Source organism: Anolis carolinensis, unplaced genomic scaffold, assembly GCF_035594765.1.
Source record: "Anolis carolinensis isolate JA03-04 unplaced genomic scaffold, rAnoCar3.1.pri scaffold_17, whole genome shotgun sequence".
NCBI lineage: Eukaryota > Metazoa > Chordata > Lepidosauria > Squamata > Dactyloidae > Anolis > Anolis carolinensis.
Genome location: NW_026943827.1, coordinates 352,811 through 379,734, shown reverse-complemented (window position 1 = coordinate 379,734; position 26,924 = coordinate 352,811). Strand labels below are relative to the sequence as shown.

Below are 26,924 nucleotides of genomic sequence, written 5' to 3'. Positions count from 1 at the left end.
GAGGGGGCGAGGGCGGGCTCCGAGGAAGGAGGACGAAGGAGAAGATGGCGGCCGGCTCGCCTCAGGCCTGGTCTGTGTTCGTGAGGCGGGAAGGAAGGCGGCGGAGGGAAGAGGACGGAGAGGCCGAGAGAGAGAGAGAGAGAGAGAGAGAGAGGTCTGTGGGGAGAGGGAGGCAGGCAGGCAGGGAGGCTCGCTCTCTCGCCGGGGTGCCCGGGGGGGAGGCGGAGGGCCCGGCCTGCCTCGGGCTGTGAGGGAAGGAGGGGGGACTACAACTCCCAGAATCCTCTCCGCCCAAGACGGGTCTCCACGGGACGCCTCACGGGCTTGGAGGTCTCCCCAGTGGGGTCCCTTCCTCTGTCCGCCCCGTTGTGTCTCTAGGATCCACCGGCTCTCTTGTTTCCCTCATGTTCAGACCTTCTCAGCCGCTTTGGGTCCCGACAGGGATGGAAACAGACATCTATTATTAGTGTTATTATTGTTATTATTATTATTATTATGACACAGCAAACAAGATAGACATGCTGGATTTCGTGTCACAAAATCCCAAGTCGAACTCTTCCCAAGTGTCTAGGACTGTGTGATGTGTTGTTGTTATTATTATTATTATTATTATTATTATTGTGACACAGCAAACAAGATAGACAGGACTGTGTGATGTATATTATTATTATTATTATTATTATGTCACAGCAAACAAGATAGACATGCTGGATTTCGTGTCACAAAATCCCAAGTCGAACTCTTCCCAAGTGTCTAGGACTGTGTGATGTATTATTATTATTATTATTATTATTATGACACAGCAAACAAGATAGACAGGACTGTGTGATGTATATTATTATTATTATTATTATTTTATTATGACACAGCAAACAAGATAGACATGCTGGATTTCGTGTCACAAAATCCCAAGTCGAACTCTTCCCAAGTGTCTAGGACTGTGTGATGTGTTGTTGTTATTATTATTATTATTATTATTATTGTGACACAGCAAACAAGATAGACAGGACTGTGTGATGTATATTATTATTATTATTATTATTATGTCACAGCAAACAAGATAGACATGCTGGATTTCGTGTCACAAAATCCCAAGTCGAACTCTTCCCAAGTGTCTAGGACTGTGTGATGTATTATTATTATTATTATTATTATTATGACACAGCAAACAAGATAGACAGGACTGTGTGATGTATATTATTATTATTATTATTATTTTATTATGACACAGCAAACAAGATAGACATGCTGGATTTCGTGTCACAAAATCACAAGTCGAACACTTCCCAAGTGTCTAGGACTGTGTGATGTATTATTATTATTATTATTATTATTATTATTATATCTATTATTCTTACTAGCTGTGCCCAGCCACGCGTTGCTGTGGCGAAGTCTGGTGGTATGGGAAATAAAGTCTTGAGGAATTGGTGGTAGTTAAGGTCAAGGGTCAAGGTTTTCCCCAGACATTAAGTCCAGTTGTGTCTGACTCTGGAGGTTGGTGCTCATCTCCATTTCTAAGCCGAAGAGCCGGCGTTGTCCGTAGACTCCTCCAAGCTCATGTGGGATGACTACATGGAGCGGCGTTACCTTCCCGCCGGAGCAGTACCTATTGATGCACTCACATTTGCATGTTTTCGAACTTCTGGGTTGGCAGAAGCTGGAGCTAACAGTGGGGGCTCTGTCAGTTCCCCCAATTCAAACCTGCAGCCTTTCGGTCCAGAAGTTCAGCAGCTCAGCGCTTTAACATGCTGTGCCATCAGGGGACATTATTTCCTAAAGGTTGTGAATATACAATATTTCTGATTGTTTTTTTTTTTGTCTGTTGGAGGCAAGTATGAATGCTGCAATTAGGAAAAATGATTAGGATGTAATGGCCTTGCAGATTTAAAGCCTAGCTGTTTCCTCCCTGAGTGAATTTTTTGTTGGGAGGTGTTAGCTGGCCCTGATTCTTTCCTGTCTGGAATTCCCTTGTTTTCAGAGTGGTGTTGTTTGCGATATTTTATGTGCTTCTACTGTCTATGGCCCTGAGAAAACAGGATTTGCCAGACTTTGATGATGGGAATACTTTGTTGGGAGATGTTAGCTGGCCCTGATTGTTTCCTGTCTGGAATACCCTTGTTTTCAGAGTGATGTTGTTTGCGATATTTTATGTGCTTCTACTGTCTGTGGCCCTGAGAAAACAGAGGATTTGCCAGACTTTGATGATGGGAATACTTTGTTGGGAGGTGTTAGCTGGCCCTGATTGTTTCCTGTGTGGAATTCCCCTGTTTATTTACTGTCCTGGTTTTAGAGATTATATTGTTCTGCATTATTCTATCCCAGTAATTATTTCATATTAAAGAAGAATCTCACTTATCCAACATTCGCTTATGTTCTGGATTATCCAACGCAGTCTGCCTTTTCATAATCAATGTTTTTGTAGTCAGTGTTTTAAATTCATTGTGATATTTTAGTGGTAAATTTGTAAATACAGTACAGTAGTCTCACTTATCCAACATAAACGGGCTGGCAGAATGTTGGATAAGTGAATATGTTGGATAATAAGGAGGGATTAAGGATAAGCCTATTAAACATCAAATTAAGTTATGATTTCACAAATTAAGGACCAAAACATCATGTTAGACAACAAATTTGGAAGAAAAAGTAGTTCAATACACAGTAATTCTATGTAGAAATTACTGGATTTATGAATTTAGCACCAAAATATCACGATATATTGAAAGCATTGACTACAAAAATGCGTTGGATAATCCAGAACGTTGGATAAGTGAGACTCTACTGTATATTAAAATGTATCATTTTAGGCTAGGGAAATCTTGTGCAATATATTTAGGCCCAGAAATCAGCAGTAGTCCAATGTAATTACTCAAAAACCTGCCGACAGCACCAGGTCTTCAGTTCCTTATGGAAATTGGATAATGTAGGGGATTGCCTGATCTCTTTTGGCAGTTAAGGTAAAGGGTCCCCTGGGCTGAGTGGGTTGCTAGGAGACCAAGTGAGCGGAGCTTAGCCTTCTAACTGGCAGCAATTGGATAAAAACAATTATTCCTCTCCTTCTAATTAGGGCTTCATTTTTCTTTTCTTTTTGTTGTATCAACCTAGAGGCATGGATGAGGGGTTGTTCTGTCAATTTTCGAGGTTGTGGGGTAGTTACTTTTGTTGTTTTGTCCGCTGCCGTGATGCCATCACTCTTTTATATATATAGATTATGTCACAGCAAACAAGATAGACATGCTGGATTTCGTATCACAAAATCACAAGTCGAACTCTTCCCAAGTGTCTAGGACTGTGTGATGTATTTTCAGATGATGCGCGCAGATCCCAGTCGGGTGGCCTTTTGCAGTTGGCAGATCGTGATTTTGTCAATGTCTATTGTTTCCAAATGCCGGCGGAGATCTTTTGGCACGGCACCCAGTGTGCCCATCACCACCGGGACCACCTGCACTGGTTTCTGCCAGAGTCTTTGCAGTTCAATCTTGAGTTTTTCCTGTTGTTTTTCGTCAATGCGACTGTCACCTGGGATGGCGACATCAATGATCCAAACCTTTTTCTTTTCCACAACTGTGATGTCTGGTGTGTTCTGTTCCAGAATTTTGTCAGTCTGGATTCGGAAGTTCCACAATCTCTTTGCGTGCTCATTCTCCAATACTTTTGCAGGTTTGTGATCCCACCAGTTCTTTGCTGCTGGGAGGTGGTACTTGAGGCATAAGTTCCAATGAATCATTTGGGCCACAGATGTGTGCCTCTGTTTGTAGTCTGTCTGTGCGATTTTCTTACAGCAGCTGAGGATATGATCCATGGTTTCGTCAGTTTCCTTGCAGAGTCTGCATTTTGGGTCATCAGCTGATTTTTGGATCTTGGCCTTAATTGCATTTGTTCTGATGGCTTGCTCCTGGGCTAATTATTATAATTATTATAATTATTATGAAACCAGGCCTGCATGCACAGCTGGCCATATTGGGTCTCTGTGCCAAGTCTGGTCCAGATCTGACCTCAGCTGGGTTCAGCGCTCTCGGCTACAGGTGAACTACAACTCCCAAAACCAAGGTCCGTTCCCCTAAATCCCTGCAGACTGTTCAGTGGGTGATGGGGCTTCTCTGGGCCAAGTCTGGTCCCAGTCCATGGTCAGTGGGGGTCCCAGTGTGGCTGGCTGCAGGTGAACTACAACTCCCAAAACCAAGGTCCGTTCCCCTAAATCCCTGCAGACTGTTCAGTGGGTGATGGGGCTTCTCTGGGCCAAGTCTGGTCCCAGTCCATGGTCAGTGGGGGTCCCAGTGTGGCTGGCTGCAGGTGAACTACAACTCCCAAAACCAAGGTCCGTTCCCCTAAATCCCTGCAGACTGTTCAGTGGGTGATGGGGCTTCTCTGGGCCAAGTCTGGTCCCAGTCCATGGTCAGTGGGGGTCCCAGTGTGGCTGGCTGCAGGTGAACTACAACTCCCAAAACCAAGGTCCGTTCCCCTAAATCCCTGCAGACTGTTCAGTGGGTGATGGGGCTTCTCTGGGCCAAGTCTGGTCCCAGTCCATGGTCAGTGGGGGTCCCAGTGTGGCTGGAGGCAGGTGAACTACAACTCCCAGAACCAAGGTCCGTTCCCCTCAATCCCTGCAGACTGTTCAGGTGGTGACGGGGCTTCTCTGGGCCAAGTCTGGTCCCAGTCCATGGTCAGTGGGGGTCCCAGTGTGGCTGGCTGCAGGTGAACTACAACTCCCAAAACCAAGGTCCGTTCCCCTAAATCCCTGCAGACTGTTCAGTGGGTGATGGGGCTTCTCTGGGCCAAGTCTGGTCCCAGTCCATGGTCAGTGGGGGTCCCAGTGTGGCTGGAGGCAGGTGAACTACAACTCCCAGAACCAAGGTCCGTTCCCCTAAATCCCTGCAGACTGTTCAGTGGGTGATGGGGCTTCTCTGGGCCAAGTCTGGTCCCAGTCCATGGTCAGTGGGGGTCCCAGTGTGGCTGGAGGCAGGTGAACTACAACTCCCAGAACCAAGGTCCGTTCCCCTAAATCCCTGCAGACTGTTCAGTGGGTGATGGGGCTTCTCTGGGCCAAGTCTGGTCCCAGTCCATGGTCAGTGGGGGTCCCAGTGTGGCTGGAGGCAGGTGAACTACAACTCCCAGAACCAAGGTCCGTTCCCCTAAATCCCTGCAGACTGTTCAGTGGGTGATGGGGCTTCTCTGGGCCAAGTCTGGTCCCAGTCCATGGTCAGTGGGGGTCCCAGTGTGGCTGGCTGCAGGTGAACTACAACTCCCAGAACCAAGGTCCGTTCCCCTCAATCCCTGCAGACTGTTCAGGTGGTGACGGGGCTTCTCTGGGCCAAGTCTGGTCCCGGTCCATGGTCAGTGGGGGTCACAGTATTGCTGGAGGCAGGTGAACTACAACTCCCATCAAGGACACTTGTGCCAAGAGGACAGGGAACATGAGGAGGAAAACCAGAGGGAAGCGATTATGTAGTTTTATGTTTTTTTTTTCTTTTTCTTGTTTCAGTTGTTCTCATTGTATTGTTTATTTGTTATATGTTTTTAATTGTGTTTTAATAATAATAATAACAACAACAACAACAACAACTTTATTTTTATACCCCGCCTCCCTTTCCCAGAAGGGACTCGGGGCAGCTTACACGGGCCCAAGCCCAAATGGTACAAACATTGTAATAAAACCAATAAATACAAAACAGATCTATAAAGCATAGTAAATCACATTACAAATAAAACATGGTTTGAAAAAACATCTGAGGACTCTCATAAAAGTGACCTGGAGTCCTTATTTATGCTGGGCTTGGTCTCCATGCAAGCTGCCCCGAGTCCCTTCGGGGAGAGACATTGTGGTGGGAATAAAGTTGTTGTTATTATTATTATTATTATTATTATTATTATTATTATTATTATTATGATGTACGCACAATATATAGGTGTCAATTTTCCAATTCCCGGTCACTTCCTCCCTCCCTCCCTCCCTTCCTTCCTTCCTTCCTTCCTTCCTCCCCCACCTCACTCCATTCTTCCTTCCCTTTCTTCCCCCTCCCTCCTTATTTATTTATTTAGGTATACGTGATCGGTCCTCCCCCCCGGTGGCGCAGCGGGTTAAACTGCTGAACTTGCTGACCAAAAGGTTGGCAGGTTCGAATCTAGGGAGCAGAGCGAGCTCCCGCTGTTAGCCCCAGCTTCTGCCATCCTGGCAGTTCGAAACTACTTAGCTACTTGTGATTCCTTTATTTTATCACTTTTAAACTTATTTATTATGCAATGCTTTTGACATGAAATAAATTAATAAGCAGTCCGAGAACATGCAAATGCGAGTAGATCAATAGGTACCTCTTCTGCGGGAAGGTAACAGCTCTCCATGCAGTCATGCCAGTGGCCACATGACCTAGGAGGTGTCTACGGACAATGCCGGCTCTTTGTCTTAGAAATGGAGATGAGCCCCAACCCCAGAGTCGGGCAGGACTGGACTTCATGTCACGGGAAAATCCTGACCTTACTGTGTGTTCTGCACAATTGTGTGCTTTTGTGAACCGCTCCGAGTCCCTTCGGGGAGATGGTGGCAGGGTACAAATGAATAATAACAACAATAATAAAACTTTGTTCATATACCGCCCTATTTATCTCCTCAAGAGACTCAGGGCAGTTTCCAATAAGGACACCATACCACAACTTAAAACCAGGCAACAACAAAACGTAATACAATCATGAGCATAAGTATAGTGCAAATCAATCAATGAACCACAGGCTTAGGAACCAATGACAAGATACTTCACAAGCAGGCCAGGAGACAGTGGCCAAGGGTTCAGTGTTGGGGTTCAACTAGAAGGTGCCAGGCGGGTCCAGTGCAACAGTATGGCATGGCCAATAAAGTTTAGGTATAAAGTTTATCTATATATATATAAAAGAGTGATGGCATCACGGCGACCCACAAAACAACAAAACTACAGACCCCCCAACCTTGAAATTTGACAACACAACCCCTCATCCATGCCTCTAGGTTGATACAACAAAAAGAAAAGAAAAATAAAGTCCTAATTAGAGAGAGAGGAATAATTGTTTTTATCCAATTGCTGCCAGTTAGAAGGCTAAGCTCCGCCCACTTGGTCTCTTAGCAACCCACTCAGCCCAGTGTTAATAAAAGAATAAAAAATAAAATAAATACAAATAATACAATAAAATAATTAAAAACACTAAAAAATTAATACAAGAAAATACTATAACAAAATAACTAAAAATAATACAACAAAATAATAAAATATAATAAATAAAAAAGATAAGTTACAATAAAATTAATTTAAAAAATACAAATAACGTCAAATAAAAATTCCACAAGAACTTTTAACCAATACCACCACCACTTTGCCACAGCAACGCGTGGCCGGGCACAGCTAGTATTTATATAAGGGAGTTACTCTGTTCATTATACCAATTCTTTTCAGACTTTCCTTTACTTTGTATCAATGCTATCCTTCCAAACCATGATAATTTGAGTTTAGCGTATTCTAAATTTTTTATATTTATTTCCTTTCTTCATTTAATAAAATTATTAGTCTCTATAACTTTTAATTTTTGCTACATTTATTCCCAAATATTTAATTGAGTATTTAAAACAGGAGGGGGAAAATTAATTAAAGACTCATTTTTAAAATTTCTTTTCCTGATAATTAAATAATTTATGAAGTATATTTAGAACCCTACCCATTAAACTGACATTTGTCTCCCTGCTATGAAACCACATTGATCTTCATTGATATACTTATATATATATATATAAATTCATTCATTCTTTTTGCCATAATTTCTGTTGAAATTTTAGCATCTTGATTTATTAACTCAATGGGTCTATGTGATCCGGGTTCTGTTGGGTCCTTGTTAGGTTTCAAAATTAACATAATCAGAGACTGTTCCCGAGATGGTGGGATCTTCTCTCCTGTTATTATTATATCATTCTTTTAATTTAGGTATTAATATGGTTTTAATTTTTCTATAATATTCCGGTCCCAGCCCATCCATTTCTGGAGTCTTCCCGGCTTTTAAATTATCTATAATTTTTCCAGTTTCTTTTTCTGGAATTAATTATTCCATAACTAATGTATCTGTTTCCTAGATCTTTATTTTTCCAATATTTTTCAATATATTCCTCTATTTTACTTTTGGAGTTTTCTTTTGCCGAGTATAGATCTTGGCAAGATCTTGGAAAAGCTAATATTTTGTCTTCCATTCTTGTATGATTCTTTCCTTCCTTGTCTTTAATGGATGTTATTATTTTCTTCCCTTTCTAACGTGTGCTGCTTTGGCTCATAATCTAGAGTTTCTGTATTACTGTATTCAAAGTATTCTCTATTTAAAAACTTCAAATTTCTTTGAGTCCTTTCTAACTCATGTTTTGCTAGCTGTTTTCTCATTGCTAATGCTTTTATATAGCTTTGTTTATCCTTTTCATCTCTAATTCCTTAATATCAAATTCTAATCTTTTTTCTTGTTATTTTCTTTAAATTACGTTGTTCTTCATTAAAATTCCTCTGGCTACTGCTTTCATTGTATCCCATATCATCATAGTGGAGCAATTGATGTGATGATAATGATGATGATGATGATGATGATAAATCTTTATTTATCATCATCATCCATCCCTGCCACCATCTCTCCTAAGGGACTCGGGGCAGCCCACAGAAGCACTCCACGTGCCGCATTTAAACAGCAATACACAAGTATAAATACAAAGACATAAGTGAAATCAACAGCGTGTATAAAATCCCACTAATAAAATTGTAAGAGTATGAAATTATAACAATTCCTGAAACGCAATAGAACCTGCAGAAGGCCGGCTATCTGCCGTAACCATCCAACTGCGGAGCAGTGGTTCATCAAGCTGACCAGAGATTGCTCAGGATCAAAGGCCTGTCTGAAGAGCCATGTTTTAAACTCACCCAAAAGACTTGAAGTGTGGGGCTAATCTGATTTCTTTAGAGCCGGAGAGCCACCTACGCAACCCCCCCCCCCCTTTCTCTTGTATTTGAGATGGTGATGGACCTAGAAGGAGATGCGGTCTCGAAGACAGGTTGGATCCGAAGCATATAGGGCTTTATAGGCAATCACCTGCATCCGGGGTTTTGGGGTTCGGTGCCATCTCTATGCAGATGACACTCAACTCTACTACTCTTTTCCACCAGACTCCAAGGAAGCCCCCCGTGTCCTGACTCAGTGTCTGGCCGCTGTGATGGGCTGCATGAGGGCAAACAAGCTGAAGCTTAATCCTGACAAGACAGAGGTCCTCCAGGCCAGTCGCACGTTGGATCGGGGTGTAGGGTGGCCACCTGTTCTCCCCCTGAAGACACAGCTCCACAGTCTGGGGGTCCTCTTGGGATCAGCGCTGACGCTTGATTCTCAGGTGTCGGCGGTGGCTGGGAGGGCCTTTGCACAATTAAAGCTTGTGCGCCAGCTGTGACCGTACCTCGAGAAGTCTGACTTGGCCACGGTGGTCCACGCATTGGTTACCTCAAGACTGGACTACTGCAATGCACTCTACGTGGGGCTGCCTTTGAAGACGGCCCAGAAAATGCTGCTGATACAAAAGTCGGCAGCCAGATTGTTAACAGGAGCTAGTTACAGGGAGCGTAATACGCCTCTCCTGAAGCAGTTCCATTGGCTGCCAATAAGTTTCCAGTCCCGATTCAAAGTGCAGGTCATGACCTGCAAAGCCCTAAATCAGGGGTCCCCAAACTTTTTAAACAGGGGGCCAGTTCACGATCCTTCGGACCATTGGAGGGCCGGACTATAGTTGGCTACCGAGCAATAATAATAATAATAATAACAATAATAATAAATAAGAGGGTTGGAAGAGACCCTTTGGGCCATTAAGTCCAATCCCCCTTTGCCTTTGTGCACCGAAAGCACAAGCAAAGCACCCCTGACAGATGACCACCCAGAATCAATGTTAATAATAATAATAATAATAATAATAATAATAATAATAATAATAATAAAGAGGGTTGGAAGAGACCTCTTGGGCCATTTAGTCCAACCCCCTTCTGCCTCTGTGCACCATAAGCACAAGCAAAGCATCCCTGACAGATGACCACCCAGAATCAATGTTAATAATAATAATAATAATAATAATAATAATAATAATAAAGAGGGTTGGAAGAGACCTCTTGGGCCATTTAGTCCAACCCCCTTCTGCCTCTGTGCACCATAAGCACAAGCAAAGCATCCCTGACAGATGACCACCCAGAATCAATGTTAATAATAATAATAATAATAATAATAATAATAAAGAGGGTTGGAAGAGACCTCTTGGGCCATTTAGTCCAACCCCCTTCTGCCTCTGTGCACCATAAGCACAAGCAAAGCATCCCTGACAGATGGCCACCCAGAATCAATGTTAATAATAATAATAATAATAATAATAATAATAATAATAATAAAGAGGGTTGGAAGAGACCTCTTGGGCCATTTAGTCCAACCCCCTTCTGCCTCTGTGCACCATAAGCACAAGCAAAGCATCCCTGACAGATAGCCACCCAGAATCAATGATAATAATAATAATAATAATAATAATAATAATAATAATAATAATAATAAAGGTTGTAAGAGAAGAAGGGATCTCTTGGGTCATTTAGCCCAACCCCATTCTGCCCTTGTGCCGTGGGGGCCGGATAAATGGCTTCGATGTATATACAATATATTATTAAAATGAATATAAAAATATTATAAATGAGGGCGGGGGCCAGGTAAATGACCTTGGAGGGCCACATCTGGCCCCCGGGCCTTAGTTTGGGTACCCCTGCCCTAAATGGTTCGGGCCCTGTCTATCTTCGTGACCGCGTTTCTCCCTATAAACCAGCGCGGGCTCGCAGATCTTCCGGGGAGGCCCTCCTTTCACTCCCACCACCATCTGAAACGTGGTTGGTGGGAACGAGGGAGAGGGCCTTCTCCGTGGTGGCCCCCCGGCTCTGGAACTCTCTCCCCAGGGAGCTCAGACTAGCACCCACCCTAACCACATTCCCAAAAAGCTTGAATGTGCTTTTGAATAATCAGCTGCACTCATCATACAGTCCAAATCGCCTTGCTGTCTCCTACCCTGTTTCCCTGAAAATAAGACATCCCCTGAAAGTAATACCTAGTAGAGGTTTTGCCGAATTGCTAAATACAAGGCCTCCCCTAAAAGTAAGATCTAGAAAAGTTTTTGTTTGGAAGCATGCCCACCGAACAGAACACCAGAGCATGCAGGATTGGTAAATGGACGTACCATAGATTGTTGTACATGGAAATAACGGTCGTAACAAGAAATTCTTGATAGAATTCACAGTTTGGTTATGCTGGTTTGTGATGACATTTACTGTACAGTATATAATAAACTAGCTTGGAGAGCCGGCGATGCCCGGGTCATTTGAGAAAGGCATTGTTTGCTTGTGTTCCAAGTGTAGCCTATATCCAATGTCAGCTGGGTTCAGTGGGTGCGGGTGAGCTCCAACTCCCATATGCAAGTCCCATTGTCCAGTGTCCATCCCCCTCCAAACAGAGCCAGTATGTAGAATAGGTCATGAGGGCTCCATGTACCATGTTTGGTCTTGATCAGTCATTTGTGTGGGTCGCGGTGCTCTCAGGAAGTGAGTGAAGGTATTGGAAGTCCCATCGTCCATGGTCCATCATCCTCCAAACTGCACCTGGGTGTAGAGTGAGTCATGGGTGTTCTCTGTTTGAAGTTTGGTCTTGATGAGACATTGATGGGGGTGACAGTGGTCTCAGGAAGTGAATGAATATACTGCAAGTCCCATCATCCAAGGTCCAAGCTCTTTCAAATCTCACCAAGATGTAGAGTGGGCCATGGTGGCTCTATGTGCCAAGTTTGGTCTTGATCAGTCATTGGTGGGGGTCACAGTAGTCCCAGGAAGTGACTGAAGATATTGTAAGTCCCCTCATCCACGGTCCCTCTTCCCCCAAACTTCACCAGGATGTAAAGTGGGCTACCCTGCACCTGCGTGTCAAGTTTGATACAGTTTTGTCATTCATGGGCATCACAGTGGTTTGTGGGAGGTGAATTGGATGAATGTACTGCAAATCCCATAATCCTTGGTCCACCCTCCGTCAAACTGCTGCAGCATGTGAAGTGTGTCCTTTGGGATCTGTGTGCCTGGTTTGGTTCAGTTGTGTGATTTGTGGCAGTTGCTGTGGTCTCAAGAAGTGAGGGGAGGTACTGCAAATTCCATCATCCTTGGTCCATCCTGCCCCAATATACATCAGGACGTAAAGGGGTCGACAGGAGTTCTGTATGCCAAGTTTGGTCCATTTCTATCATTGGTGGGCATTGCAGTAGTCTGTGGGAGTTCAAGTGTTTGAAAGTACTGCAAATCCCATCATCTGTGGTCCATCCTCCCCCAAATGGCAGCAGGTCATAAAGTGCATCGTGGGGATGAAGTGTGCCAAGTTTGGTGCAGATCCGTCATTCCTGTTGGTCTCAGTGGCCTGGGATAGTGGCGGCCAATCAAAACGCGAGCACATATTCCGCCAGGCCAATCAAAACGCGAGCACATATTCCGCCAGGCCAATCAAAACGCGAGCACATATTCCGCCAGGCCAATCAAAACGCTGATACATACTCCGATTTCACTTTTATTATATATATAGATGTTCATTTTTTTGTTCAAAAATAAATGTGAATTCTTCTCTGTGGAAAAATAAGATGTCCCCTGAAAATAAGACCTAGCACATCTTTGAGAGCAAAAATTAATATAAGACACTGTCTTATTTTCGGGAAAACAGGGCAACACTTTACCCCACTCTGGTTCCACGATTCATGTTTCACTTTTCACTATTCAAGTCAGCCCCTCCCACGTAATCCTAAACAGCCCCACTCGCCTGTCTAATTGATATGTTATGTGTTTTATCTTAAAGTTTTAAAATGGTTTGGTTCTTGTTATGTATTTTAATTTTGTAACTTGTACTGTTCTTATGCCTATGTCAACTGTTGTTTTTAGGGCTTTGTCCCCACGTAAGCCGCCCCGAGTCCCCTTGGGGAGATGGAGGCGGGGTCTAAGAAATATATTATTATTAATATTATTATTTGTAATTGTGCTGTCCTACTTGGCTTATTTCCTGGTTGCTGTTCTTGGGAGGAATGTTCCATTGGCTCTCATTTTGGGGGTGGAGCTTGGGACTCCCCTTGGATGAGGTTTGGATGAGATGGTTCAGCCTGGGAGCTAATCTCTAGAGCAGGGGTCCCCAAACTAAGGCCCGGGGGCCGGATGTGGCCCTCCAAGGTCATTGACCTGGCCCCTGTCCTAAACTTTAGACTTAGGGTTGACCTAAGTCTACCTGGTCTTTGGAGGTCTCTTTGCTTACTTATGGCCTCATGAGATCGTCTAGATCAGGGGTCCCCAAACTTTTTAAACAGGGGGCCAGTTCATGATCCTTCGGACCATTGGAGGGCCGGACTATAGTGGGCCGAGCAATAATAATAATAATTAATAATAATAATAACAACAACAACAATAAAAAGAGGGTTGGAAGAGACCCTTTAGGCCATTGAGTCCAATCCCCTTCTGCCTTTGTGCACCGAAAGCATAAGCAAAGCACCCCTGTCAGATGGCCACCCAGCCTCAATGTTAATAATAATAATAATAATAATAATAATAATAATAATAATAATAATAATAATAAAGAGGGTTGGAAGAGACCTCTTGGGCCATTTAGTCCAACCCCCTTCAGCCTCGTGCATCAAAAGCACAAGCAAAGCATCCCTGACAGATGGCCACCCAGCCTCAATGTTAATAATAATAATAATAATAATAATAATAATAATAATTCTCAATTAAAAGACAAAGTAGGGATTGTCGATGTTGCAATCCCAGGGGACAGCAGGATTGAGGAGAAACAATTCGAAAAGCGGACACAATATGAGGATATAAAGATCGAACTGCAAAGACTCTGGCACAAGCCAATCACGGTGGTCCCAGTGGTGATCGGCACACTGGCTGCAGTGCCTAAAGACCTTGGCCTGCACTTAAACACAATCAGCACTGACAAAATTACCATCTGTCAGCTGCAGAAGGCCACCTTACTTGGATCTACCCGCATTATTCACCGATACATTACACAGTCCTAGACACTTGGGAAGTGTCCAACATGTAATCCAATACAACAGCCAGCAGAATGTCTGCTGTGGACTCATCTTGTTGCGTTATAAATAATAATAATAATAATTGACAAAATTATGATCTGCCAACTGCAAAAGGCCACCCTACTGGGATCTGCACGCATCATCCGAAAATACATCACACAGTCCTAGACACTTGGGAAGTGTTCGACTTGTGATTTTGTGAAATGAAATCCAGCATATCTATCTAGTTTGCTGTGTCATAATAAAATAATAATAATAATAATAATAATAATAATGGGTTGTAAGAGAAGAAGAGACCCCTTAGGTCATTTAGCCCAACCCCCTTGTGCCATGGGGGGCCGGATAAATGGCTTCGATGGGCCGCATCGGCCCCCGGGCCTTAGTTTGGGGACCCCTGGTCTAGATGGTCTTTGAAGGTCTCTTTGCTTAGCTATGGCCTTATGAGGCCACCTAGATGGCTTTTGGAGGTTGCTTTCCTTACCTATGGTCCTGTGAGATGGTCTAGATGGCCTTCGAGGGTCCCTTTCCTTACCTATGGTTTTATGAGATTGTCTAGATGGCCTTTGGCGGCCCCTTTCCTTACCAATGGTCTTATGAAACCATCTAGATGGTCTTTGAGGGCCCCTTTCCTTACCGGTGGTCTTCTGATGGCCTGATGAGATCATCTAGATGGCCTTCGAGGGTCCCTTTCCTTACCTATGGTTTTATGAGATTGTCTAGATGGCCTTTGGTGGCCCCTTTCCTTACCAATGGTCTTATGAAACCATCTAGATGGTCTTTGAGGGCCCCTTTCCTTACCGGTGGTCTTCTGATGGCCTGATGAGATCATCTAGATGGCCTTTGAGGGTCCCTTTCCTTACCTATGGTTTTATGAGATTGTCTAGATGGCCTTTGGCGGCCCCTTTCCTTACCAATGGTCTTATGAAACCATCTAGATGGTCTTTGAGGGCCCCTTTCCTTACCGGTGGTCTTCTGATGGCCTGATGAGATCATCTAGATGGCCTTTGAGGGTCCCTTTCCTTACCTATGGTTTTATGAGATTGTCTAGATGGCCTTTGGCGGCCCCTTTCCTTACCAATGGTCTTATGAAACCATCTAGATGGTCTTTGAGGGCCCCTTTCCTTACCGGTGGTCTTCTGATGGCCTGATGAGATCATCTAGATGGCCTTTGAGGGTCCCTTTCCTTACCTATGGTTTTATGAGATTGTCTAGATGGCCTTTGGTGGCCCCTTTCCTTACCAATGGTCTTATGAAACCATCTAGATGGTCTTTGAGGGCCCCTTTCCTTACCGGTGGTCTTCTGATGGCCTGATGAGATCATCTAGATGGCCTTTGAGGGTCCCTTTCCTTACCTATGGTTTTATGAGATTGTCTAGATGGCCTTTGGTGGCCCCTTTCCTTACCAATGGTCTTATGAAACCATCTAGATGGTCTTTGAGGGCCCCTTTCCTTACCAGTGGTCTTCTGATGGCCTGATGAGATCATCTAGATGGCCTTTGAGGGTCCCTTTCCTTACCGATGGTCTTATGAGACCATGTCAATGGTCTTTGGAGGCCTTTTTGCTTACCTATGGTCTTATGAGATCATCTAAATCAGGGGTCCCCAAACTAAGGCCCTACAAGGTCATTGACCTGGTCTCTGTCCTCAACTTTAGACTTAGGGTTGACCTAAGTCTGAAACGACTTAAAGGCACACAACAACAACAATCCTAATTTTGGACTATTTCACCCTAGTCTGCCCCTCCACTTAAAAAGTTTGGGGACCCCTGCTCTAGAGGCTTTTCCCCCTCCAATTGCCATTCCAGAGAAAAACCTTAGAGATAGGTCTTAGAATTGGTCTGGGTTCTTTGACCTGGCAAATTCAAACAGGCAACATAAATCACGTACTTACCTTACAGCTTATGTATTTACCTCAAAGATAGCAAAGCTTATAGTTCACCTTGTACTTACCACCATAGCCTTGTGTACTTACCATCATACATAGTACTTACCATACAGTCATTATAGATAGTACTAGCTGTGCCCAGCCACGCGTTGCTGTGGCGAAGTGTGGTGGTATGGGAAATAAAGTATTGAGGAATTGGTGGTAGTTAAGGTAAAGGGTCCCCTGGGCTGAGTGGGTTGCTAAGGGACCAAGTGAACAGAGCTTAGCATTCTAACTGGCAGCAATTGGATAAAACAATTATTCCTCTCCCTCTAATTAGGACTTTATTTATTTATCTTTTTATTGTATCAACCTAGAGGCATGTATGAGGGGTTGTGCTGTCAATTTTCAAGGTTGTGGGGTGTTTACTTTTGTTGTTTTGTCCGCTGCCGTGATGCCATCACTCTTTTATATATATAGACTAGCTGTGCCCGGCCACGCGTTGCTGTGGCAAAGTGGTGGTGGTATTGGTTAAAAATTGTTGTGTAATTTTTATTTGACGTTATTTGCAATTTTTTTTATTAATTTTATTGTAAGTTATATTTTTATTTATTATATTTTATTATTTTCTTGTATTACTTTTAGTTATTTTCTGTTATTATAGTATTTTATTGTATTATTTTTTTAGTGTTTTTAATTATTTTTTAGTGTTTTTATTATTTTTTATTGGGTTGCTAGGAGACCAAGTTGGAGGAGCTTAGCCTTCTAACTGGCAGCAATTGGATAAAAGCAATTACTCCTCTCCCTCTAATTAGGACTTTATTTTTCTTTTCTTTTTGTTGTATCAACCTAGAGGCGTGGATGATGGGTTGTGTTGTCAAATTTCGAGGTTGGGGGGCCTGTAGTTTTGTTGTTTTGTCCGGTGCCGTGATGCCATCACTCTTTTATATATATATAGATTTACCTCATAGCCTCATACTTACCATTACAGATAGAGTTCATCATAGCCATGTACTTACCTTACAGTTTACCTCATAGCCTTGTACTTACCTTATAGTCACATCATAGCTTTAGGTATTTACCTCAAAGATAGCAAAGCTTATAGTTCACCTTGTACTTACCTTATGTACTTACCTTATAGCTTATCACCTTATGGTTTACCTCAGAGTTATTATAGATAGTTCACTATAGCTGGTATTTACCACTAAAGTCATTATAGATAGTGCTTATCATAGCCTTGTACTTACCCTATAGTACCTACCTTTCCTCATAGCTTGTGTGTTAATCCTTTATAGTCTCTATAGCTTTCATTCTCAATCAGTATACCGTGTTTCCCCGAAAATAAGACAGTGTCTTATATTAATTTTTGCTCCCAAAGATGCACTAGGTCTTATTTTCAGGGGATGTCTTATTTTTCCATGAAGAAGAATTCACATTTATTATTGAACAAAAAATGAACATTTATTATATACTGTACAGTAGTTGTCATCACAAACCAGCATAACCAGACAAACTGTGAATCCTATCAAGAATTTCTTGTTACTAATATTTCCATGTACAACACTTTATAGTATGTACATTGACCGATCCTGCATGCTCTGGTGTTCTGTTTGTTGGGCATGCTTCCAAACAAAAACTTTGCTAGGTCTTACTTTCGGGGGAGGCCTTATATTTAGCAATTCAGCAAAACCTCTACTTGGTCTTATTTTCTGGGGATGTCTTATTTTAGGGGAAACAGGGTAGTTTTATTTCTGTATAATTTCAGTGATTTTACTTCATATTATTTCTAATACATTAAAAGGACTGTTTCCTGTTTTCAATAAACATATTTTTGGTTATCTTTAATCAGCTCTAGAGCAGGGGTCCTCAAACCTTTAAAGCAGAGGGCCGGTCCACAATCCTTCAGACTGTTGAGGGCCGAATTATCATTTGGGAAAAAAAAACCCAATCAAATTCCTATGCACACTGCACATACCTTATTTGCAGTGCAAAACAACGACAATAACAATGAAAGAACAATACAATATTTAAAAATGAAAATAATTTTAACCAACATAAACCTATCAGGATTTCAATAGGAAGTGTGGGCCTGCTTCTGACCAATGAGATAGTCAGGTTAATTAGGATTGTTGTTGTTGTGTGTTTTCAAGTCATTTCAGACTTTGGGCGAGCTTAAGACCAAAATTATTTATTTATTCATTTACTACATTTATTTACTACATTTATATCCCACCCTAATCATCCCGAAGGGAACTCAGAGCAGCTGTATGTACATACAGTATATTATATTATTAGCATAGCACAATATTAGCATTATATATTACTATATTGAACTATATCACTATACTGTAATATTATATGTAATATATCACATATAATTAATATTATATGGTATTATTATTAGTATTATATTGTATAAAATGATATTATTATCAATATCATATGTATATACAATATATTATTAAAACGAATATAAAAATATTATATTATAAATGAGGGCGGGGGCCAGGTAAATGACCTTGGAGGGCCGCATCTGGCCCCCGGGCCTTAGTTTGGGGACCCCTGTTCTAGAGTATTTACTTTGGGGTTTGAGGTATAATTATAAGGTAAACCGAAGCCGCTTGGGTAGCCAGACCTGGAAATAGCCATTTCCCCCCAGCGTGCCTTCACAGTCATCATCTTCTGTTTATAGCAGTAGCCAAGGCCTCGGCAGTTGAGCGATATCCCCCTTCCTTCTAGATCTGCCTTAACCATGTGAGGGTGCCAGAGTTTGGGGAGATAGAATACCAGGCCCTTTCTTTTGGAAGTTCCCACGGAAGCCAATTCTTCTCCCAGTCGTTTTTGTTTTCAGCCTTACAGAATCAAGGGATAACCTTTCAGGCCCTTGACGGTTCTTCCCAAAGGCATCCAAGGAAGACCTTGTCTCTCCGTGGCCTCCAGTTTTCTTTGGATTTCCCCTGGATGGAGGAAAAAGAAGGAAAGGGGGAAGTGGGCAAAGGTGAAGGGAGTCGGCAGGAAGGAGGCTTTGTGGCTGGAGCTGTGCCTGTCTTTGCATCTCATCATGGGCTCTACAGAGGGAATGCATGAATGCCTGAATGGAACTTAGTTCAGCATGGACTCAATTTGTGAACATGGTTGTGAATGAGCCAGTTGGGAAGGCAGGTCCTTCTTAGTTTGGAAGATTCATTTGGGAAATGTGGCCGGAGTGACCCTTTGAGATGCCGAGGAAGCAGAGTGGGGAGTCCCTGTGGCAGGGGAGATAAGGACACAATCGATAAAGAAATCTTTGTTCCTTTGCGCATTTAGCACAATGCTGGTAATTCACGGAAACCCAGGATCCAGAACAGGGCTCCTCAAACTTTTAAAGCAGAGGGCCGGTCCACAATCCTTCAGACTGTGGAGGGGCCAAATTATCATTTGGAAAAAGAAAAAGGAAAAAAGAACAAATTCCTATGCACACTGCACATGTCTTATTTGTAGTGCAAAACAACAACAACAATGAAAGAACAATACAATATTTAAAAATGAAAACAATTGTAACCAGCATAACCCTATCAGGATTTCAATGGGAAGTGTGGACCTGCTTCTGGCCAATGAGATAGTCAAGTTAATTAGGATTGTTGTTGTTGTTGTGTGCCTTAAGTCATTTCAGACTTTGGGTGAGCCTAAGTCTAAAATTATTTATTTATTCATTTACTACATTTATTTATTACATTTATATCCTGCCTTTCTCACCCTGAAGGGGACTCAGACTAGCTGTATGTACATAGAATATATTATATTATTAGCATAGCACAATATTAGCATTATATATTACTATATTGAACTATACCACTATACTATAATATTATATGTAATATATAACATATAATTAATATTATTATATGGTATTACTATTAGTATTATATTGTATAACATAAGATTATTATCAATATTATATGTATATACAATATATTATATTATTAAAATGATATTAAAATCTTATATTATAAAACTGAGGGCGGGGGCCAGGTAAATGACCTTGGAGGGCCGCATTCAGCCCCCGGGCCTTAGTTTGGGGACCCCTGATCCAGAATATGTTACACCCTTGAATGCTGGACGGAGTTCTGCCTGCCTGCCTGCCTTCTGTTCCTTTAACCACGTTTGGGTCTGACCCAATGAAATGGGTGTGGCCCTCCAATATGGGAAAAGGGTTCAGTTCCCTCCTTCTATGATTCCTTCCTTCTCTTATCCTGTCCTTCTGTGTTTCCTCCCTTCCTTCCATCTTTCCTTTCTTCTTTCCTTTTTCGCTTTGTTTGCCTTGAGCCAGAGGTATGCGGCTTCATGTCTAACCTTTTGCTTCTTCTTTCTTGACCAGGACAAGAGAGTTCTCTGGAGCCACCCCTGCCGTGATGGGAAACGAACCAGCTTCTAGTCGATATTAAGGCATTTGGAAACCAAAGTGTAGTAAGGAAACCAGTCCTCTAGGAAAAAGGATTCCTCTCAAGGGGCTGATCCTGCTGAATTCCTACATTCACTTTGGATTCTAGAGTAGAACCATAGAGTCGGAAGAGACTGCATGAGGCACCCAGTCCAGGCCTCTGCCGTGCAGGAAAAGCCAAAGTACCCCTGACAGATGAGCATCTAGCCTCTGTTTAAAGGATTCCAAAGGAGCCTCCACTGCATTTTGAGGCAGAGAGTTCCACTGCTGAACAGCTCTAACAGTCAGGAAGTTCTTAATGTTCAGATGGAATCTACTTTCCTGTAATTTGAACCCAGTGCTGTGAGTAATCAGAAAGGGAAAAACAAGAATCAAGTGTCCTTATTGAAATTAAATGTACATAACATTGTTGACATGGAGGAGAAAGCATATAAATGTATTGAATGTGGAAAGAGCTTTAGTCAGCGTGGAAAGCTGAAGAGACATCAAAGGACTCACACTGGAGAGAAACCCTATAAATGCCTGGAGTGTGGACAGAGCTTCACTCATACTTCAGGCCTACGTTCACATCAAAGGACCCACACTGGAGAGAAACCCTATAAATGCCTGGAGTGTGGACAGAGCTTTGCTCATAGTTCAGGCCTACGTAGACATCAAAGGACTCACACTGGGGAGAAAACCTATAAATGCCTGGAGTGTGGACAGAGCTTTGCTCATAGTTCAGGCCTACGTAGACATCAAAGGACTCACACTGGGGAGAAAACCTATAAATGCCTGGAGTGTGGACAGAGCTTCACTGAGAAGGGAAGCTTGCATAAACATCAAAGGATTCACACTGGGGAGAAACCCTATAACTGCCTGGAGTGTGGACAGAGCTTCACTGAGAAGGGAAGCTTGCATAAACATCAAAGGATTCACACTGGGGAGAAACCCTATAACTGCCTGGAGTGTGGACAGAGCTTCACTCAGAAGGGAAGCTTGCATAAACATCAAAGGATTCACACTGGGGAGAAACCCTATAAATGCCTGGAGTGTGGACAGAGCTTTGCTCGTAGTTCAGGACTACGTTCACATCAAAGGACCCACACTGGGGAGAAACCCTATAACTGCCTGGAGTGTGGACAGAGCTTCACTGAGAAGGGAAGCTTGCATAAACATCAAAGGATTCACACTGGGGAGAAACCCTATAACTGCCTGGAGTGTGGACAGAGCTTCACTGAGAAGGGATGCTTGCATAAACATCAAAGGATTCACACTGGGGAGAAACCCTATAACTGCCTGGAGTGTGGACAGAGCTTTGCTCGTAGTTCAGGACTACGTTCACATCAAAGGACCCACACTGGGGAGAAACCCTATAACTGCCTGGAGTGTGGACAGAGCTTCACTGAGAAGGGAAGCTTGCATAAACATCAAAGGATTCACACTGGGGAGAAACCCTATAAATGCCTGGAGTGTGGACAGAGCTTTGCTCGTAGTTCAGGACTACGTTCACATCAAAGGACCCACACTGGGGAGAAACCCTATAACTGCCTGGAGTGTGGACAGAGCTTTGCTCATAGTTCAGGCCTACGTAGACATCAAAGGACTCACACTGGGGAGAAAACCTATAACTGCCTGGAGTGTGGACAGAGCTTCACTGAGAAGGGAAGCTTGCATAAACATCAAAGGATTCACACTGGGGAGAAACCCTATAACTGCCTGGAGTGTGGACAGAGCTTTACTCAGAGTTCAGGACTACGTTCACATCAAAGGACCCACACTGGAGAGAAACCCTATAACTGCCTGGAGTGTGGACAGAGCTTCACTCAGAGTTCAGGACTACGTTCACATCAAAGGACCCACACTGGAGAGAAACCCTATAAATGCCTGGAGTGTGGACAGAGCTTTGCTCGTAGTTCAGGTCTACGTTCACATCAAAAGACTCACACTGGAGAGAAACCCTATAACTGCCTGGAGTGTGGACAGAGCTTCACTCAGAGTTCAGGACTACGTTCACATCAAAGGACCCACACTGGAGAGAAACCCTATAATTGCCTGGAGTGTGGACAGAGCTTTACTCGAAGTTCAGGTCTACGTTCACATCAAAGGACCCACACTGGAGAGAAACCCTATAACTGCCTGGAGTGTGGACAGAGCTTCACTCAGAGTTCAGGACTACGTTCACATCAAAGGACCCACACTGGAGAGAAACCCTATAAATGCCTGGAGTGTGGACAGAGCTTTGCTCGTAGTTCAGGTCTACGTTCACATCAAAAGACTCACACTGGAGAGAAACCCTATAACTGCCTGGAGTGTGGACAGAGCTTCACTCAGAGTTCAGGACTACGTTCACATCAAAGGACCCACACTGGAGAGAAACCCTATAACTGCCTGGAGTGTGGACAGAGCTTTGTTCGTAGTTCAGGTCTACGTTCACATCAAAGGACTCACACTGGAGAGAAATCCTATAACTGCCTGGAGTGTGGACAGAGCTTTACTCGAAGTTCAGGACTACGTTCCCATCAAAGGACTCACGCTGGGCAGAAACCATAGAAATGCATGGAGTATGGACAGAGCTTTTCATGGAATAGACATCAATTTGAGTTTAGCATATTCTAATAATTGTATATTTATTTCCTTTCTTAGTTTAATAAAATTATTAGTATCTAAATCTTCTAATTCTCTATAACATTTATTCCCAGATCCTTAATTGTCTTTAATTTTAATTATCCCCTCCTGTTTTATTTTTTAAATCTCTTCTTAGTGATAATTAAATAACTACACTTCTGACTTGTTCCAGTTAATTTGCAAAACTTTTAATTTTCCCAAATTCTTCTAGGTAATTTTCATTTTTTTCCCCATTGTTGTATTGGGGTTTCCACTGATAAATGGGTATCTTCTGCAAATAAATTAATTTCATTTGTTTTAATACTCTTAGTTCCATAACTAATGTATCTGTTTCCTGGATCTTTATTTTCCAATATTTCTCAATATATTCCTCTATTTTACTTTTGGAGTTTTCTTTTGCCAAGTATAGTTCTTGATATGATCTTGGAAAAGTTAATATTTTGTCTTCCATCCTTCTTACCTTCCTTGTCTTTAATGGATGTTATTAATTTTTTCCTTTCTAATGTGTGCTGCCTTGGCTAATAATTTGGAGTTTCTATTACTGTATTCAAAGTATTCTTGTTGTGAATGCGCCTTCAGAGACTGTGAATGATAGTGGTGGGATCAGGAGAGGAAGGAAAAACCCTCGCGAGGAGGGCTCATTGGAGGATTTGTTTAGGAAAAGAGTCAGGGAGACTGATGGGGAGTCTTCTGAGCAGGATTTATGTGGGGATCCTGAGGTGGAAATGGATGCTGGGGAACAGGTGTTAACGGAGGAATTGGGCACGGACTGGGCACGGGCACCGGAGATGCTTGGGGACGAATCGGGGCCCATGGATACTGCTGATGCTGGGGAAGCTTGGGTGTCTTCAGAAGCAGATCCCACTTGGTCTGCTTGGAGGAGTGAGAGGGAGTCCACAGGTGTGGATAGAGTTGGGCACGGGCAGGATGATTGGGACTCTGATGAGGAATTAGGAACGCCTGACCCAAGGGCATTGGCTGTGTGGAGTTCTGATTCAGATTAAGAAGTTGGGCGTGGATGGTTTGGAAGCCCAGGGAGACCTGGATATATTGGGGTTGTTTGGCCATTATACCTTGCGTGTGGCAAGATGTTACTGGGCGCCACTGGGTTGCCTGTGTGTGTTACTGAAGACTGAACTGGGACTTTGCAACGGATGTAAGTTTAATCTGGGTTATTCTGCAACGGGAGGGCTGGAATTGTGTGGGTTTTCCTGGACTGCACTGTTATTGCTATTTTGTATTATCTGCTGTTTGCCCTTGTTGCTTTGGCTCTCTGTGCCATTTCGTGTTGTGACCTTCTTGGATGACTTCAACCTCTCGGACCTTGGACCTTGGACTGGAACTTGACTCGGCTTTGCTCTTCGCTCTCAATCTGTGGCTTGGCGTCGTTCTCTATTCCGTGGCTGTCTGCTCTTACTGACTACTACCTTCGCTCCTGATACCGACGCTGTCTGCTTATCCCGACTTTGGACCGGCTTGACGACGTTCTCCCGCTCTGCTCCTTTAACTCCTGGCTTGGCGTTTGCTTCTGCAGCAGCTTGCCGTTGCTGGTTTATCCCGACTTCGGACCGGCTTGACGACACTTTCCCGCTCTGCTCCTTTAACTCTTGGTTTGGTGTATGTTCCAGCAGCGGTTGCTGTGAGCTCGCCAGCGTCTCACTGTTTCGCTGTCTTTGCTGCTCTCAACTGGGAGTTCCCTAGCTCAGTTTGTGCATTTGTTTGTTTTGAACTCCTTTTTGTACTTTTGAGTTTTGGGAAAGGTTTGTGGGCTTCAATACTGCTTGCTTAGTTCATGCCTCCGTTTTTCAGCCTATTGTGAACTTTTGAGTCACGTTCTAGAACTTTAAATTTAACCTGGATTATATCTGGCTAATCCGGATTATTTGCCAGTTCTTGTTTTTTGGTGTTTTTCCCACTTGTTCTACTTAATAACACTGAAAGTTAAGTGTTTTAAGTCTTTTTAGTTTGTTGAGCTATTTTTTGGACTGTTGCTTTCATAAACTCTATTTTGCTCTCTAATTGGCGTCTGACTATTCTCTATTTAAAAATATCAAAATTCTTTGTGCCTTTTCTAACTCTGTTTTCTCATTGCTGTTGTTTTTATATAGCTTTGTTTATCCTTTTCTAGCATATATTTCATCTCTAATTCCGTAATTTCTAATTCTAATCTTTTTTTCTTCTTGTTTTTTTTAAATTATGTTGTTTTTTAATAAAATTCCTCTGGCTACTGCTTTCATTGTATCCCATACCATCATAGTGTAGCAATTGATGATGATGATGATTATGATGATGATGATGATGATGATGATGATAAATCTTCATTTGTACCCTGCCACCATCTCCCCTAAGGGACTGGGGCGGCCCACAGAAGCATTCCAAGTGCCCCACAAATAAACAACAATACACAAGTATAAATATAAAGACATAAGTAATATCAACAGCGCATATAAAATCCCACTAATAAAATTGTAAGAGTATGAAATTATAACAATTCCTGAAACGCAATAGAACCTGCAGAAGGCCGGCTATCTGCTGTAACCATCCAACTGTGGAGCAGTGGTTCATCAAGCTGACCAGAGATTACTCAGGATCAAAGGACTGTCTGAAGAGCCATGTTTTTAAACTCACCCAAAATACTTGAAGTGTGGGGGCTAAACAAATTTATTTTGGGAGGGCATTCCAGAGCCGGGGAGCCACCTACTCAACCCCCCCCCCCTTTCTCTTGTATTTGAGATGGTGGTGGACCTAGAAGGAGATGCGGTCTCTGTAAAGAAGTGTGCGTTTATTTTGATTTATAGATGTCATGTTTGTTTAATTTTGTTTGGCTATGTTTAGAAGGGTAAGTATTAGTTACCAGTGCGTGGTAACCAGCTCAGCATTCTGAGGCAGGTTACCATAGTAACGAGGGTGGAGCCTCGTTACTAAGGAAAAGGAGGGAATGTTTTAAAAAACAGTTTAGTCTGTGATCTGAGAGTCACGGGAAATAGACTGGTTCCAGGTTTAGGGACACCAAGGTAGTTCAAATTGTAGTCTGTGATTTTTAGTCACAGGGAAGACACTGGTTCCAGGTTAGGGAAACCAAGGTAGTTCAAATTGTAGTCTGTGATTTTTAGTCACAGGGAAGACACTGGTTCCAGGTTTAGGGAAACCAAGGTAGTTCAAATTGTAGTCTGTGATTTTTAGTCACAGGGAAGACACTGGTTCCAGGTTTAGGGAAACCAAGGTAGTTCAAATTGTAGTCTGTGATTTTTAGTCACAGGGAAGACACTGGTTCCAGGTTTAGGGAAACCAAGGTAGTTCAAATTGTAGTCTGTGATTTTTAGTCACAGGGAAGACACTGGTTCCAGGTTTAGGGAAACCAAGGTAGTTCAAATTGTAGTCTGTGATTTTTAGTCACAGGGAAGACACTGGTTCCAGGTTTAGGGAAACCAAGGTAGTTCAAATTGTAGTCTGTGATTTTTAGTCACAGGGAAGACACTGGTTCCAGGTTTAGGGAAACCAAGGTAGTTCAAATTGTAGTCTGCGATTTTTAGTCACAGGGAAGACACTGGTTCCAGGTTTAGGGAAACCAAGGTAGTTCAAATTGTAGTCTGCGATTTTTAGTCACAGGGAAGACACTGGTTCCAGGTTTAGGGAAACCAAGGTAGTTCAAATTGTAGTCTGTGATTTTTAGTCACAGGGAAGACACTGGTTCCAGGTTTAGGGAAACCAAGGTAGTTCAAATTGTAGTCTGTGATTTTTAGTCACAGGGAAGACACTGGTTCCAGGTTTAGGGAAACCAAGGTAGTTCAAATTGTAGTCTATGATTTTTAGTCACAGGGAAGACACTGGTTCCAGGTTTAGGGAAACCAAGGTAGTTCAAATTGTAGTCTGTGATTTTTAGTCACAGGGAAGACACTGGTTCCAGGTTTAGGGAAACCAAGGTAGTTCAAATTG

The 26,924-nt window shown here is 42.8% G+C and overlaps 1 protein-coding gene across 1 annotated transcript; it reads left to right on the top strand.

The window, feature by feature from the left end:
• On the top strand, nucleotides 1-23,031 carry LOC134294565 (zinc finger protein 850-like). The gene is made up of 2 exons (XM_062966104.1): nucleotides 1-154; nucleotides 20,319-23,031. The coding sequence occupies exon 2, from the start codon at nucleotides 20,796-20,798 to the stop codon at nucleotides 22,911-22,913; it is 2,118 nt and encodes a 705-aa protein (XP_062822174.1). The 5' UTR covers nucleotides 1-154; nucleotides 20,319-20,795; the 3' UTR covers nucleotides 22,914-23,031.
• The last annotated feature ends 3,893 nt before the right edge of the window (nucleotides 23,032-26,924 follow it).